The sequence below is a fragment of the Tachypleus tridentatus genome, chromosome 9, assembly GCF_004210375.1.
Source record: "Tachypleus tridentatus isolate NWPU-2018 chromosome 9, ASM421037v1, whole genome shotgun sequence".
Taxonomy (NCBI): Eukaryota; Metazoa; Arthropoda; class Merostomata; order Xiphosura; family Limulidae; genus Tachypleus; species Tachypleus tridentatus.
In genome coordinates this window covers 114,168,643-114,187,221 of record NC_134833.1, presented here as the reverse complement: position 1 = coordinate 114,187,221, position 18,579 = coordinate 114,168,643, and the positions used below count along the sequence as shown (strand labels likewise).

Genomic DNA, 18,579 nt, shown 5'->3' with positions numbered 1-18,579 from the left:
CAAAACAATTATTCTCACCCACAACCTGACTTCCCCAGTAAAATTCCAGATTTTCTAGACTTAAACATGTTAGTGTGTAACACATTCATATATTAATTTCCTCACAGTCATAATAAACAATGTCATGATAGTAAGTAATCCTATCAAGGATAATAAAATTTTAAAATATATTTATTTCACATTATGGTATCACAGACATCTTCAAACCAGAACACTATTCACTTTATGGTAGTTAATAAAATGTCAATTTTTTTTTTATGAAACAATAACTGATGTAACCTATCAATTATATTGAATTAAACAAGTATTACGAGATAACTTACAGTGACTGATCAAGGTTATGTTAAAAGTATACCAATAAGTGGCACAGCTAAATATCAGTTTGTGCCCATGTACAAGTTTGTAGATAAGTAATAAAAAATAAAGGCACAATTTTCCTTAACCTTTGAGGTTTTAGATGATTTTCAGTTTTAACCCCTTTTTCAAAATTATCATTTTTCTAGATTTTTCAGGTTTATGCCCATCCTTATAATTGACTAATATATATTTATTTATCTGTTCATTTATTTACCCATCAGACCATGTAGTTATTCTGCTTATAATTTGAAAAAAACTTCCCTGATTATTAAAAAAAAAGTAAAAAATTACAAATATACATGTTAGAAATTGGATCTTATTTAATTCTACACTTGAACTTTTATTTATATTTTAATAAACTTTCTCCATTACATATTGTAATTTTAACAAGGAATTTTCCACAATAAACTGAACTAACTGGGATTTACTACTATCTTGCACTTTTAGAAAAATAATACTTTTAAAACCAGTATAATTTTAAACAAGACATGACATCTTACCACTATTTTTCTTTAAGACATCTTGAGGTTTTGTAAATGTATCATAAAACTTGAATGTTAAATTTAAAATTAAAAAGGACTGACAATATGGGTATTTATTTTACAAATATTACAGTCTCCATGGAAATGGCAGTTACTTACATCAGCTTCAGAAACTGAGGAGTTATAGGATGCTGTTGACAAGCGAGCTACATTACTTAACTGGTACAGTAAATTTAATGATGTCATCGTCGTAGATTCTGGAGGAAGTTGAGGCATCTAAACCAAAATTTAATATATATTTGCACATAAAAAATCAGAAACAACCTGAACCAAATAATTTATTAATTGTCCACAAAAGTCAATACTATTATAATTACATACAATGAAACCTTCTCTCTTTCAACTTTTGTATTCTTAAAATATAAGTAGCATAAGTATGTATAAAAAACCTAGGACATACTAAAAGGACTGAAACACCACGTTCACAACGTTTTACAGGATAGACAGGTCTCCTAGTCCTGCATCCATTAGGACAAATTTAGTTCAACAGTACTGAAAAATCTGATTTAGAGCAAATCTGCTTAAACTATGATCCCATATGTAAAATGGGCAAAGAACAAACCCACAGAAGTTAGAAATATACTCTACAAACAAATAAACATTATTATATACTTTTCACACTTTAAATAAAAAGAATGTTCCAATATACAACACAAAATATTAAATCAATACCACTATTGAAACATGACTGCAATAAAAAAACATCTTAGAATTATACATTATTAAAACTTAATGTAACACTGGCAAATGTTATAGATATTTGTGATAGTTATAAAACAAGCAAACAGAAGTCATTTTCATTTTATAAACACATACAGGCTACAAAACCAAAATATCATGATAAAACATCAGAAATTCAGACTTAACCATTTACATTAGAACATCAAAAATGTTTTAAATTAACATTTAAGCCAAAACTGGGAATGTTTTGATCCATCAAATAAGCTCTCCTATTTGGTGAAGAATCACTAGTAATTTCTTACAATATAGTATAATTTAACAATTATGTGTTATTATTTCTAGATACTTATTTTAAACCAAAGTTCCAAAATTACTAGTAGTCTTATTGTGATTATTCATAATAACTTCAATTCTAAAGAGTTCTATGTTTCTTCATTCAGACTGACTTTCTGATTGAGATACTTCATGATAATTGCTATTTTAAATTATTTACATTCCCTGATTTAAGATCACTTCATTACTGATACTTCATTATGGATTTTCAGTAAATTATTTTATATTTCTTTATTTACATGACTTTTCTCCACATAGTTTCAGTTACAAAAAATAGATGCATACAAAAAAAAAGCTTTCACTATTAAAAAGGTTTAAGTCAGAAAAGAATGTTATGTAATAAAGATATCTGTACCTTCTCTAATAAAATGTGTTTGAAAAGTTCAAGACTTAAGGCATGGGTATGGTCTTTATTTTTAGCCTGGTTTAATATCCAACTAAAAAGTTCATCTGCACAGTCTTTGTCAGTTGCTAAGCATGACCACAGGATGTCCACTTGTTCAAGATTTAATCCTGAAATATTTATTTTTCATGTAATCATAAGGCTGGAAACTTTTACAATAGTCTATGCATGAATACATGTTTTAGTCGCATCCAGGATCCATTTTGAATTTTACCATCACCATGAAATGATAAGAATAACAATACAAAAATTATTTCTCCACTCTTCATTTCACCAAGATCAACACACACTTCCAAACAAAAGTCACCATAAACAATCACCAAATAAAGGTACATTCAAAGATTTTTTATAAAACCTTGCTTAAATTATATGTTTAAATAAGAAATAAGGTATTATTTAACAAATTTTTAATTAGCTTAGCAATATTTTTGTAGAAAAGTATCAATTCTTAATGAAATTCACTTAAAACAAATTTGGTCCATATCATCAAGTTTTTTTGTTCTTCAATTAAATTTAATGCTCATGAACACTGAAGATGTTTGTTAATGTAAACAAATTAAAATTAAAGAAAAAGTTATCAAGTTCATATATACCTTAACAAGGACTGACAGTAGCATTAATACACATTACAAACTCTTTACTTACTGAAATGCTCGGGAGAGCCAGCAGCAGAGAAAACACATGTCAGAAAATGAAGGCGCACCTGAATTTCTTCAGTGTGAGGATACCTAGAAAGAAAAAAAAAATCTAGCTTCTTGTAAAATTTAACTTTACTTAAAATAGCAAAATGACATATGTATTCCAATTTAATAAGAGCTGCAAAAAGTGAGCAGAAGGGTCAAGACGTCATCATAACCAATGCACAAAAATGCCAGAGAATGTTGCATTTAACACAACTAGTTCCTAGTTTGTAAAAAAAACTTTTGGGTATTTTACTTAACAGAGAAGTACTTTAGGAAAACACTATTTTATTAATGTAGCAAAATAACATAAAATGTACCACGACTAGTTTAAATTTCATAAGAAGAGTTTGAATCCTTTCTTAACAATGAAAAACCTTAAAGAATAAATGTCTTTCTTTTTCACTTACAAGTTATTGCTTGGTGAGATACCAGCCTTCACTGCTACAGTATAAGCCTTGAGGTCATTGAAGAAGTGATGCATCATTTTATGTTCTCTTTCTGCCCACCTAAGGATTGCAAGAATAACTTAATAATTCAAGCATAATAGTAGAAAAAAACATGCTTACAACAGTATTTATTAAATAACATTCAATTACCTTATCTTTATAATGTCAAATATTCACACCCAGCATCTTAAAAAAATCATATACTAACCAGAAAAATGCTGTTTTTTTTTTAAACTTTACCAGATTATATATTAATACAAAGATTTCATGCATTACCCATTAACATTCATACAATTCTATAAGAAATGTTTACTTTTCTATCGGTAGCACTATTGTATTTTAGGCATCAGCCAAACAAATAACTAGTCAGTAAATATAAGTGGCACAACAACATACTTCTTATCAAATGAATTTTGGTAGTATATTTGACATGGAAGTTGAAATATTATCTCAACACCAAATGAAGAAATGAAAAATCCAAACAAAAATACATTTAAAGTATTACATTTTAAAGTAAGATCACTATTTTTTTTTCAAATGGAGAAACTATAATACTGACTACTTCAAACAAGAATAAAAATCACAAGTTAATGTTTATACCTTGACAACTATTTGTAATGGCCACAAATTATCATTCTAAAGTTTTGTTTTGAAAATCTTGTTGTTAAGAAATGCATCAATTAAACTTTTTGAAAAAAAAATTTTTTTGTTATTTACCTTACAACAAAACACTAGATTATAAGTTGTTACAGTTGACAGAATTTCAAATGTTATTTTAATATTTTCCTTGAACATAAATATTTTATTTTACTAATTTCTTTTGTAACATCTTTTTTTATGCAAGATATAACTTTAGTAACTGTAATTAAAGCAGATGTTAAGCATCTTCTAAAACATTATATCATTTATCATGAGAGGTTGAGTAAACTTATGTCAAATCAATAAATTAACCATATCGCTAAAGGTAAGTTAAACTTTATGACACAACCTTTTACATTCAAAATTTAATTAAACTACTTTGTTATGAATATATATATGAATAAACCTGGCACTGAAACATAGTTAACCCTTTTGCAACAAGCTTGGTGTAATATACACAAATTTGTCTACACATTTGCACATGTTAAGTACTTGTACTACAACTTTTGGTACAGCATGTGTATTTTCACAAAATTTGGTAGACTTTTAGAAAGAGTACATGTATTTTGTATACCAAATATAAGATTTCTTAATAAAATATTTTTACTAAAGATTTGTTCATGAAAATAGAGTGTTTTGTTACTAGTCTGAGTGCAAAGTGATTTCATGTTATGATGAGAAAAACTATTCTTCATACCAAAAATCTCAAAATATTATTTGTGTGATCTCTAAAACCTGCAACATACATTTCAAATGTTTGTTTTTAGTAAGACTTTATATTTTTGTTTTTCACTATGTTGGGGTCTGTTACTTGACCAACTTCGTAAACATAAAAAATTAAGAAATAAATATAAATTATGCTTTTTGATGCTAGAATGACTACAGATTGTAACACAAAAGTACAAATGTTCGGCCTAAGTATCTTAAATTTCATAACACTATATACACCGCTGGCCAAAATCTTAAGACCTGTGAACATAAAGAAAAAATATGAATTTTGCATTGTCAGACTCAACCACTTATTTAAGTAGAGCTTCAAAAGATGAAAATAAGAAAAGAGAAAATAAAAATAAAAAACCTCTTTAGCATTTAATAGGGAAAATGTGAACACCATGAACTTAGCCTAAATACTAGCTGGTCAAAAGTTTAAGACCATACCAAAAAGAAGTCCTAAACAGGGTAGGAAATGACCAACAAGAGGTCTCTGTAGTGACGTACATGGCTGTCATTGTGAATAACTGCAAACATTCACTTTGGCATGGTCAATATAAGCGTTTGCAGAAGGCTCGCTGGAATATTCCAAGTGGTGAAGATGGCTTCACGAAGATCATGCATTGTTTGGAATTGACATCCATTTCTATAGACTTCCATTGCCATCTACCCCCAAACATTTTCAATGGGGTTCAGTTTGGGCGAACATGCTGAATGATCCAAAAGAATCACATTATTCGCCATGAAAAAGGCCTTTGTTCTGTGGGCATTGTGAATTGCACCGTTGTCCTACTGAAAGATCCAGTCATTTCCACACAAGCGAGAGCCTTCAGTCAATAAGGATGCTCTTTCCAACATGCCAATGTAGTCAGCTGCTGTTTGACACCCCTGTATAACCTGAAGCTCCATTGTTCCATGAAAGGATAAAGCACCCTAGATCATGATGGAACCTCCTCCACAGTGTCTTGTAGAAAATGTCTCCAGTGGGATATCCTTATTGTGCCAGTAATGTTGGAAGCCATCCGGACCACCCAGGTTAAATTTTTTCTCATCAGAAAATAAAACCTACTTTCACTTTTCTACGTCCCATGTTTGATGCTTCTCAGCAAAGTTTAACTAAGCTGTTTCATGATGTGAAAGGAGATGTGGCCTTTGAAGACTTTTACAATTTTTAAAGCCTTTCTCTTGGAGATGCTGTCTTATTGTTCTTGAGCTTCATTCTGCGTCCATAAGGGCCTTAATCTGGTTTGCTGATCAGCTGGTGTGTTGCCAGACAACCTGTCAATTTCTCCTGCTCAACACCAGTGAAATTTTCTTGGGCCAACCACTTGAAATTCTCATTCTGTATCCCTCAAGGTCTTTTAAGAAATTTGCAACAGCAGTTTTACTACGCCCAATCTCACCAGCAATGGCATGTTGAGAGAGACCTTGCTTTTGCAGCTCGACAATTCTGCCGCGTTCAAACTCTGTCAACTCAACTTTGCCATTTTTTTACCCAATGTAACACAGGAGATGTCAGTGGGAGATATTGACAATGCTAATGCTTGAACACAAATGACTAAATTTCGTTACATGTTTACCGATTAATGCTTCATTTCAGTATGGTCTTAAACTTATGACCAGCTAGTATTTAGACTAATTTCATAGTGTTCACATTTTCCATGTTAAATGCTAAAAAAGTTTTTTATTTTTATTTTCCCTTTTCTTATTTTCATCTTTCGAAGATCTACTCAAATAAGTGGTTGAGTCTGACAACACAAAATGCATATTTTTTCTTTATGTTCATGGTCTTAAGATTTTGCCAGCAGTGTATTTATTATTTTTTATTATATTGACCTTCCAGTCATGCCTAGCTAGCATTACATAGCTTGCAGTGATGCAGTGCATGTGCACTCAATGTCACATATCCAGTAATATAAAACTGACTTTTTAATCTTCCCTGTTTTGGCTGTTTTAGTATTTTGTAATATACAATCACATTTCAATTATTATACATTATACATGTGTAAATAGATTATTACAATTTAGAAATAAATTATCAAAATTATTTTTCTTAAAATATAAAACAATAAATCTAGAAGTAAAGCAAACAATTATATATTCTCACTGCTATTTGGTTGTTACTGGATACAGGTTGATAAGCCTTTTAAAATTTTGCATATGAAGGATTTGATCAAACAAATTTCGTTTTTAGGTCATATATATAAAACTGAATAACCAAAAAATCATAACTAACTAAACTGATACCACAAAATTCCACTACAATTTATTGAACTTAGTAACTAAGATGTATGTAGATTTAAAAGAATATGAAACTTTGAGCAGAGTAAAGATCTCACTGAAATATCTGATCAAAAGAATGTGGTAGCATTTTCAAAATTAAATTAGTGTGGAAAAACCACTCTGGGATCACTCTAAGCTGTTGATTGGTTATTCAAATGTCATATATTGAAGTAAGTGTATATAAGGAACCATTTCCAAACATGGAAAGAATTTAAAGGAGCCACTATGTTTGATTCAGTACACAAGCCATTTATCAGCAAAATAAAAAGATACGAGGTTCTAATTTTATGTTCTAGTTGATTAGTAATTTGAGTTTCTAATTTGTGCAAAACAATACTTAGTATTTTGACCTCACAAACATCTAATTTTAAACAGTACTGCATTAAACATACCACAACTAATTAAAAGTTATATTTGGATGTGTTCTTTTAATAAATACTTTTAAATTAATAAATTAACTCATATATAAAATTAAAGTTTGAATTAAAATTTACAATTTGATTTGAAACTTAACTGACAAAAATTCATAAAATAGTAGTTCAATAAAATTTTGAATTCAAGCCAACAAACACTGACATAGCTTTTAACCTGTGACCCATTGAAAAAGGGTTAATAAACTAAATTTAATATTATACAAGTTTTAAGTTCTTAATTTTAGAAGAAAATATTTTAAAAACTCCTTAGTCTCTCTCTTAGTATCATAAATTTGACATTTGCTCTCAAGGTCTTCCCTCTTCTTTAATTCATTTACCACCCATACTTGAAATACAAAGTTTAACGTCGATTACTCATTATAATATAGATACTAAGATGGCAGTCTAATTCTTAAAGCCTTCAGTCTTCTTTGACAAACCCATTTATCATGCCCACCTGTTTTTCATAAATTGCCAACACTTCTCTCTGATATTTTATACCATTTAAAACCAATAGAAAAACAAAGTTCTAAGCTGTCAAATGACATAATATATTGCACTGTTTTCAGCACAGTGTATTGTCTCTTCCATTTTCAGTTTGCAAGTTTGACTTTTGGTAGTAAGATCAAAATTATTAGGGAATTAATTTATATCTCTTATGAGATAGTGAGAAAGCCAGTTAAATTATAACAGTTATAGGACATGGCTTGCTTTGTGTGTTTTATTATTTTACTTTTATAAAAACTAGTTACTTTACTAGTTCCAGCAGTACAAGAAAAGCAGGTGTAAATGTCATCATCAACTATCAGTAAAAAGTCAAACAAGTTATAAGAAAGCTATAAACTCCTTGTTTTGCATGTAAAAATCAGAAACTTATTAGGTCAGATAAAGTTACATTAGGTAATATAATGAATAATAATTCTTCATGGGTATACGAGGGCTGTTCAAAAAATACTGAACAAAAATACTGAAAAAATACTGACGTCATGAAACAAAATGTACTTTATTTAGAAGTTACAGGTCTGGTACCCCTTCAAAGTACTCTCCTCCCCAATGCACACACTTATCCCAACGGTGTTTCCACTTGTTGAAACAGTCCTGGTACACTTCTTTTGTAATGTCCTCCAGCTCCTTTGTCGCATTTGCCTTAATCTCGGGAATTGTCTCAAATCTTCTTCCTTTTAAGGGTCTTTTGAGTTTGGAGAACAAGAAAAAATCGCAAGGAGCAAGGTTAGGTGTGTAGGAAGGGTGGGGAAGAACAGTGGTCGGGCATTTGGCCAAAAACTCACGAGTTCTGAGGGCTGAATTTCGCAGCAACGTGGTGCGTCTTCAATTTTCCGGTCAAAATCTCGTAACAAGATCCAACTGATATCCCACACTCTTCAGCAAGCTCCCTGACAGTCAGACGTCGATTTCCCCGCACCAGGGTGTTGATTTTGTTGACGTGTTGGTCGTCAGTTGACGTTGAAGGACGTCCAGGATGCTCATCATCTTCAATGGACTGTCGACCATCCTTAAAACGTTCATGCCACTTGAAACATGCCATACGCTTTATAGCAACATCACCGTAAGCCGTGTTAAGCATAGCAAAAGTTTCAGTCGCAGATTTTCCAAGTTTAACATAAAATTTCACAACAAGTCGTTGCTCCTTCAGGTAATTCATTCTGAAATCCACCAATCGAAAAAATCGCACTTCACTTAAAACCGCGTAGCTAATACACAAATGAAGATATCTGCAATCGGGAAATGGCGTCGTAATCAGCTGATCTGTGCAAACATAGAGACACCAAGCGGATTCCCCTGGAACCAACTGGAGCCGCGCAATTCAAACAGTCTGCGTATTTTTTTAACAGACCTCGTACTTCCCAGCATCTCGTGTCCCTCTTAACACAAAAATCATTTTGCACTCAGTTGTCAACACTTCAACTACATGGACAAATTTTTAGTAAAGATATTTAAATAAAAAAATCTGATTTTGTGTACAAAAAAAAACCTGTAATGTTTATTGAAAATGTGTTGTATTTTCTAGTGATACACACACCATATTAAAAGTTATAGTATGGAAATTAATGGTTACTTTGGGATTCCAAGATTGGTGTAATCCACCAATCCCATACGAAAAAGTTAAAGAAGCTCTTCGAAATGGACATGTGGATATGATATTGATGATGAATTTATTCATGGTTACTGAAGGTTTAAAATTAAATTGTATAGTACAGATAATCTGCATTAACTAAATGTGATAAAAAAAAAAGGATGAAACAACTTACATTGTCACAGAATGGGTGTCAGTTCCACTTCGAAACTGTTGAAAAGATCCTAGCAACTTTGGAAGTAGTCTCAAGGAAATAACTACAGATCTAAATATAGAACAAAAGGAAACAATGCACCCAACATGTAGATCTTAACGTAAACTACGGTGAAAATAACACTTTACTTACAGATATAATCCTGGAGGAATATACAAAGATGCGTGTAAGTTAAAAACTAAGAAAAACAGTAACAAAGAACTTAACATACAGATCTATATATAGATTAAGAAATCAATAAAAATGTATTAAACATAAAAATATAAAACCATGATAAAAATATGTCAACATAAACATTTGAATATAAACCAAGAACACATAGAGTAGCAAATAAATTGCAAAATAAAATGAATGAATTTAACATACAAACATATACACGTGTGTGTGTGAAAAAAGGCACTGCATTAAACATTACATACCATTTTATTATCAAATATCTATTACATTATTTTTAACTATACCTGGCTGAAAAGTTGCAATTTCTTATTTATTTGATAGTACTCTAACTACAAATGCAAAAATTTAACAATGAACTTTGTATTTAACCTATGCCTTTGTTAAGTTCCATTATAACAATAAAATTTATGACTTTTTTGCTTAATTCATAAATAAAATCACAAATGTCAAGCATTGATTCAAGGTTATGGAGCTCTTTTGAATATGTGTAAAAATAATCTGTCACAAAAAGTTATATTAAAATATTCTGTGGTCTACAAAAAATTATTTCACTTGTGAATTGCTAAAAAAATACAAATTTTCTACGCAAACAACCTCAGACTGAAAGGTAAAAAAAAATGCATTCAAAGAATATTACTTAAAAATGTTGCACAAAATAATAGCAAGAAAAGGGGTGACCATTCTTTCAAATAAATCAAAGTTCCAAAATTACACCTTGCTTTTCAATTGATGTAACTATCTTACAAACATTTATATGTCATAAACTTTATAAACAATTTGCTTGATTTCTAGCTTCACAAAGTTAACATTCAACCATACAAAAGAGCTTATTTGTGATGCTCTATGTTGTCTAAATAACACCTTAAACACTTTCCTACATCAGGTTAGTCACGTTATTTTGGCAACAGCCATATATAAATATATCTCACTTGTGATGAGCTAGATAATCTACATAAAAAACATTAAACACTGTCGTACCTCAGGTTGGTCGTGTTATCTTAGCAACAGCCACATATTACAATATCTTACTTGTGATGAGCTAGATTGTCTAGACACCCTTCAATAACTTTCATTCTGATCATCTTGTCTGTGGACCAGCACAACAAGTTACAGAAGATTCTCTCTGCCTCTGCAGCAAGTCCCTCTGCAAGCTGCGTCTAGTTTTGAAAGGTACAAATATCATTAAATTTTTAAGGAACAAATTTTTTTAATTATATTTGAATACTATCGGCCTCACCTCTAAACCTGTCACAATATATCTTCAAGAATGTAAAAACAGCAAAATATCAACATTCTTTCTAAAATCTAAAAATTCTTTCCATGTAAATTCAGAATAAAAATATGGTCTCAGGGGGAGTAGCAGGATTTTACAAATTATACATTGTTGCCGAAATAATTTAAATAACTATTACCCACAAATTAAATGAAAAATACACTAGTTTAATTATCACCTTATCAGTATTTATAATACTTCTAGGTCTTTGATTCAAATTGTCCACCATATTTGGAAAGACGTTTTTTGAGAAGAACTTAGTCCTCTAATATAAAAAAGTTTAGGAATACAAAAATTAGTAACAATCATTCAATATTTTGGAATAGAAAACATGTACTTAACAATTTTATCATCTTGAAGTAGATCCCACAGTATGGTTTGCGCAGGCTTACAAACAGAGTCCACATCAAATTGCTGTATAGCCTGATCACCGTCCTTTGGAGTTCCTCGTTGATTTCCATGAATTTTTGGTCCAAGAAGCTGAGGAGTGTACATGCATGCCATGTTCATTAGGCGCATAGGATGACTGTCTAAGTGTGCTTGAGCCTGGGCTGCCAACTGTGCCAATTCATCTTCACAAGCACTCTCCTCCCCTTCAAAATCAGCCATATTCTTTTCTGATCTATTACTAGCATGTGAACTGTTACAGCTGCCATCATTTGGACTGAGAATATCTTCTATCAAATTACTTCTGAAAATGTAAGAGTCAGTATTACATTTTGTAGATTAACACAATACTAGTAAAAAATACTACTTTTCAATAACAGTAGCAGTACCTACTGGAGAATGTTAAAATTTGAATTGATTTTAAGCTGAATAAAAGCTGCAAACAAAACTGTTGTGAATAGTTAACAATGACACATGAAATAAGTATAAAAACTAGATGAATTCTGATACAACTTTAAAGCATATTGAAAAGGGAGTTTTATGTATAGATATAATACATTACAAAGAAGTAACAATATCTTTTAAAACATAATGTCTAAACACATGTTACACCAGGGTCAATGAAGATGGTTATGTTCAAAATTATAGTTAAGCATCTTCTATAACTGGAAAGAAAGCAGTGATGACAGCTTAATGAAGAAGTTAATAATTGATAAAATGAGTACAGCAAGAAATAAAGTATTGAACATAATCAAGGCAGAAGAATAAAACCAGTTTCTGATGCTACTAATTAATCAAGTATTCCACAGGATGTACAGTCTACATATATACAAGTTATAAAAAAACATTTTGTTAATGTAAAATGATGTAGAGATTGCAGTGTCAAAAAAAGAATGCAAACCAGAATATTGGGATGATACAGCTGTACACAGGTCATTCCTGGATGACTTTCAATATTAAAATTTAATATTATATTGTAAAATGCATGTTGAATTTAATACAACCAAAGGTGGAAGTTATATATTCCTGATTGTTGGTATGCAGATTGTTTATCACAATATTATATTCACACCAGGATAGGCATCAATGTAGTGTAACTAAGAGCCTACAACTTATGTACAAGGAAAATAAAGTTGAGTCAAAATATGTCTTATTACAGACTCTTGTTGCAAGGGCTGACTAACCTTGTAACCATTTTGTATTCATGTATTATACAGTGTAACACAATTTTGATATTGAAAGTCATGATGGGATGATATATGTACAACTTTACTATACCTATATTCCTGTTTGCATTATTTTTGATACTGCTCTCCTTGCATCATTTTTACATTCACTAAATGTTTTTTTATTACTTGTTTAATGAGATTTTTTCCCTTGACTGAAAGTTAGTGTATTCTTTGAATGTGTGTAATAAAACTTAATGTTTTCTCAGTCCTTCACTTCACACATAATAAAGGGGTTGACTTCCTAAAGATACTGGTTATATAGTGTACAAACTATGAGTATTCTACATGCTGCAGTTGCCTAATGTTCACCTATTATTGGCTAATAATTCTTGTTTTACCCTGTACTTAAACTTTTTAAAGAAACAACAGATTTCTGTACAAAAAATTGACTACAAGGGGTAATGATAACACTGTTTAGTTTCATATTTTAGCAATGGTTTGTCTTATTTTTGGGCTTGTTGGGTAGATAAAGGAATGAAAGTGATTGACAATACTAATTTTTTAGTGTGTATATTTGTATTATGCCAACTGAGCACTTTAGCCATCCATATGCATAGTCTAATAACTATATATATAAAATTATATATCTGTTAATTTATTGAATGACAAAATAACAAAAACACATTTTTGGGGGCTTCATCTACAAATTTACACTTTTGAAAATATGTTCCACCAAAGAACAATACACACTAATTAATATCATTAATTGATCTTAAGTTCAGAAAACACAGAAGATCCAACTAAAACTAGTAACATTTACCCAGTTCCTCCAAGTTCATGGTGAGGTTGCAGGCTGGAAAGATATTGTCTACAATCATACGTCTCTGTATCTAACCCCTCGTTAAAACGTGGAAGACTGCCTTCTCGTTCTAACACTGCTTTTACTAACTCGGGAAGTAACTGAGGGCCAGGTGGTCGAGGAAGCTGACCCTCTGGTAAAGTACTGATTGGGGATGAGTTGTGTTCTGGAGTTTTGGGAGGAGCTACAGGCTTCTCTTGGTTGAGATCTGATTCATCATTCCCATCTGGACTATTATCTATTTCTCTAATGGTGAGTCGAGCACAAACATCCTTTTCTTCTCGTCTCAACCAAGGTCCTTTTGCTAACAACGTTCGTTTGGCAGCTAACTGTTTGGCTCTTTTCCGCCGTAACATTTTTTGTCTCTGAGTGGATTTTTTCTTTGGTACACTTGACTGGTTCACTTCCTGCCGTTCAGAACATTTGTTTGATAAATGAGAAGATTCAACTACATCAATGTCGCTCCGTAAAGTCTCTTCACTGACACTGCTCAGCTCACTCTCATCTCCACTGGAACTTCTAGTGTCTTCCTTCATTTTCTTCTCAGCTGATCTAGTAATGTGTTCTCTTTTTTTTTTCGTCTTTGAAAGAAGAATTTGTTTAAACCCTTCCTGGCCACTAGGACTGCTTGGTTGGCTGTCAGCTGTATGGTCACTTCCATCAGCACTACTATGCTGTCTGTCACTGACTTGGGAACTGTCTGCCTGCTGAAAATCATCATAGGACTATAATCTTAAGTACACTTCATAGTATTTAAATATACACATGTAAATCAGACAGAAACAAGAAGAAAACTATATACACGTAACTAACAGTTTTTCCTTTTCAAAATGCACATACACACGAGAAAAACAATAACTGATTACCTCTGTGGTTGGAGCACATCTCATTTCAGGCTGATCTTCTTCACTGTTACTTCCATCAGCACTCAAACTTCTTTCACTGCTACTTAACTCTCGTTTTCTACCAAAGCCTAAAATTAGAAAAATTATTCACCATGTGTCGTCCATACTGTGATTTAAAGTTCATTTACATACTCAGTGACAATTTCATGTCTATTATAAACACAACAAAACTGTACCAATATTCGACTCACTCATTGTGTTACATTGTACATTAACCATAAAAAATAAGTAATTTTTGCTAAGCTTTTTGTATTAAATTAAAAACTTAATAAATGCATATAAATGTCAAACAAATAAAAAAATCTCATTACATCAAAAAATAACCAGAAGAGGTTTTTAAACAAGTATAAAAATTACAGTTTACTAAATTTCAATGACAAAATAGCACTTTGGGATCTTACAGTTCTCTAACTACAATTTCTATCACACTATAGCAAACCACAAGTTATTTTCTATTTTATACACATCCAATAATTTACCTGTTTCTGATAAACTGTTAAACTTTCAAAAACAATCTAATTGCTAAATATATTATTGGTTTTTATTTCTTAGTAAATTTATAGTTGTTTTTATCATAAAATACTAGAAAATAACAATAAGCAATATAAAAAATAAAATTATCTATGGATAGGTTATGTAACTTACTCACAATCATTAAATAACTGATGAATATATTGCACTTGACATTTTTTGTTCTTGGTGCTAATATAAATTATTAAAGAACTTTCCACATCTTTTAAATATTCAAACATTTTCTTTCTTATTCCTTTCTTACTTGAACTAAACCATGAAGAAGTAATAAGATAACAAGTTCAAGCCTGTTACCGAAATTTTATGGTATATGTATTATCTTTGATTTAAAAATACTGCTTGAACATCACAAAACTTGAAAACCATTACTGATAACAGAAGTATACAGAACCTTTTAAATGGTTAAATAAAAGAAGAAAAAATTCTCTTAAAATACTGTTTCCTCTCCACCACAAGGTTTTGATGTTTTTTTCAATTTCATTTTTTCATACAGCTAAAATGAGCTAAAACTGATCTAAAAGTACAACTTTTATTAACTTGGTTACAAAGTTTCTATGGAAAAATAAAAACATTCATTAGTCAGTCTTTGAGAAATAAACAAAATCTACCATTCATCTACTTCTAGGTTTCTGGACTGTAAACATGTATGTCTTTAGTAATTTGTATCTTGAAAAACAGTTAACCAAATGGTACCAGTATGGCAGAGAGCAGAACAGGAGAAAGATATAGACAGATAATAAACAATTCAAGTCACACTACAAACTGAAAAAGATTCTTTTAACAAAATTACTATTTTGTTACACCTTAAAACTACCATTCAATTTCTCTATTATTATTCTTACATTAAATAAGTTTAATATTCCCAACTTTTCCACAACATTTTCAGAGTATGGCTGATGATTTAAAAATGGATTGTAGAGATTTTTAAAATCTGTTCCAAACCAAAAATGTGTATACCTTTGAAGCAAATGTTGTCTCACCTTTCTGTAGCTCACCCAAGTGAAGTGCTCCTTTCATAAGCATGGCAAAAGGGCTATTTGTGTGTTGTGTATCAATATGAGAATCAGATCCTTGGAAGCTTCCACTACTAGACCAAATACATTTCAGCAAAGCAGAGGCCAGGAGAAGTGTCTGGAAAACAAAATTAATTTGTCACTTATAAAATCAGAAATAATCCCAGTTAAAATATTTTATCATGAAAAGGCACGATTCCAAGTAAATTTCATTTTATTAAATAAGGATAATTTTTTTAGGAAATCATGAAAAATGAAAATAATGAAAAGCATGAGATTATAATTTACTTCTAAAACATTACAATTGCATAGTTACATACTTGCTCATTGTGCTCCCGGGGTTCAAGGTTACAAATCAGTTTGTATAAATGTAAAACTGGTGACACCTCCAAGTTCTTAATGAGTGGTGGCAACAGCTCCAAAACCTGACGACTACAGTGTTTCAACTGAGCAGCAGACCATATCACATCAATCTCTTCATTTGTAATTCTTCCCTCCATAGCTAAGAAGTTAAGTACTATATGGCTCTGTTTGATAATCTATAGTAACAACAGAAAAATATTTGTTAAGTTTTTATAACAATTCCACATCTTACCAATATGAATACTAGAATTAGGCTTTTTGTAAGAAATACAGAAAAAAGTTATACATGTGCAAGTTTTTATTTATGACGTGGATATTTAAACTTTAAAAATAACACCTTTTTTAGCTATTATTAACTGAGAAATCTTGAAAATAAAATTTTTCTTGTTTGTATCACAGACTATGTTGATCAATCAATCAATCAATAACAAAATAAGAATCAGTCAGTAAACAGCTTTAAATGGCATATATAGAAACTAAAGATGCAATGGTTTACCATCATGTATTACACTTTTCAGTAAGTGAATTCTAGAATGTAAATTCTGCCACAAACTAATTTAACTCCTTCAAGTCATTACTTCCTAAACAGAGAGGTTAATATATGTACTTGTGAAAGAAATGAAATAACCTTTCAAAAGGGTGTTTAGTTTTTCCAACAGTTAGTGCCTACCTTTTTGGGGAGATTATTTGTCTAGATAAATTACATAGGACACCTGGATGTACTGTATTACAACTGTTCGTGACTCCAAACTAAGCTAGTTTATGGAACATACAATAACTTTATGAATATGTCATACCATATAACCGAGATAGTTACAAAACTCTGAAAATATTGAGATTTTGTAAAATGTTCAGAATTTTTAATGATTTCTACAAACATGCACCCGAAATCTATCATGAAGTGAAGGAGTAAATTGCCAATATTATTCCCCTAACTCTGTTTATTAAAGAACACCAAAAACTTTACACGTTTAAGAAAAATTAACATGCTTGCTTGTGTTGTCACTCTCATCATTTAAATCACTTGGCAACAGTATTACAAATACTTAGGAAAAAGCTGAAACAGACTTAGTATAACATATTTTAGAAAAAAGCAATTTTGTTTCAAATTATGTTAATTTTGCTTGTTGTTGTTTAAATAATTTGTTTTCCAATTAAGTGATATAAAAAATTCTGAGGCTATCTTAAATACCTAATCTGTAATAAGTTATATACCTCAACATGAAGATTGGGTCCAAAAATGTGTGGTATGACTTTGTTGTCGATGAGCCAGTTTGACAGAGCATTGCCCACACTTTCAGCATCCACTAGACTTTCATTGTGGCACAGATCATTGTACATGTTGATATGACTCTGCAAGACAAATTGTACAGAACTGCTTAACACTTCAAAGTGTCGAGAAATACTGAAACATTTATTTAGAGTATGTATGAAATCATACCTTAAGTAAATTAATTTGACTAAAAAATTAAACAAAAAAACAAAATCTACTTTGTGAAAGAACAAAGGATGTACTGGAATGGAAGGATGACCAATAAAAATGATCTAGAACCAAGTTTAACACACATCTTACAACTGATCTGATTAGATGAGTACAACATTTCTCAACTAAATAGAACATATGGTATTATCAGGTACACTGATTTCTGCACAAGTATCAGATAGGTCCGCACAATATCAAAAGGGTTGTGCAGAAAATTGTGTGAAATAACCAGAATAAACATGCATGAAAACATTATTTTTTTTATACACACACACACAACAACAAAAATATTACTAAGACCACAAGGGAAAATTTCCCACTACTAGATCAATGAATGGATCAACGAGTCACACAAAAAACCAAGTAGAACTAAATGAACAAAGACTTCTAGAAAAACAGGAAACAATTCTATCAAGGTTCAACATGCATTATCACATGACTAATTGTTCTTGTACACTTAATAAAAATTGTAAACAAAAATATATATTTCTTTCTTATTTACAATTTTTATTAAGTGCCCAACCAACTAATTAGTACAGAAGTATTTCATTTCTAGGAGCATGCTTAACTTGGCAGTGTAAATTAGTGTAATAATGAGAAGTGCTAAACACCTTTGATT

At 30.8% G+C, this 18,579-nt stretch overlaps 1 protein-coding gene across 2 annotated transcripts in view; it reads right to left on the bottom strand.

Moving 5' to 3' along the window:
• Window positions 1–18,579, bottom strand: part of puf (ubiquitinyl hydrolase 1 puf) — a 136,866-nt gene that overhangs the window by 90,408 nt on the left and 27,879 nt on the right. The window contains exons 8-19 of one of the 2 annotated variants that reach the window (XM_076456603.1): window positions 17,693–17,830; window positions 16,435–16,653; window positions 16,082–16,232; window positions 14,532–14,638; window positions 13,627–14,372; window positions 11,593–11,941; window positions 11,007–11,134; window positions 9,762–9,851; window positions 3,407–3,505; window positions 2,962–3,044; window positions 2,269–2,426; window positions 999–1,115 (exon numbers count right to left, since the gene is read on the bottom strand). In XM_076456603.1, the coding sequence (XP_076312718.1) occupies window positions 999–1,115; window positions 2,269–2,426; window positions 2,962–3,044; window positions 3,407–3,505; window positions 9,762–9,851; window positions 11,007–11,134; window positions 11,593–11,941; window positions 13,627–14,372; window positions 14,532–14,638; window positions 16,082–16,232; window positions 16,435–16,653; window positions 17,693–17,830 (2,385 nt within the window). The remainder of the gene's footprint in view (window positions 1–998; window positions 1,116–2,268; window positions 2,427–2,961; window positions 3,045–3,406; window positions 3,506–9,761; window positions 9,852–11,006; window positions 11,135–11,592; window positions 11,942–13,626; window positions 14,373–14,531; window positions 14,639–16,081; window positions 16,233–16,434; window positions 16,654–17,692; window positions 17,831–18,579) is intronic. The other variant, XM_076456604.1, reaches the window with a different exon arrangement.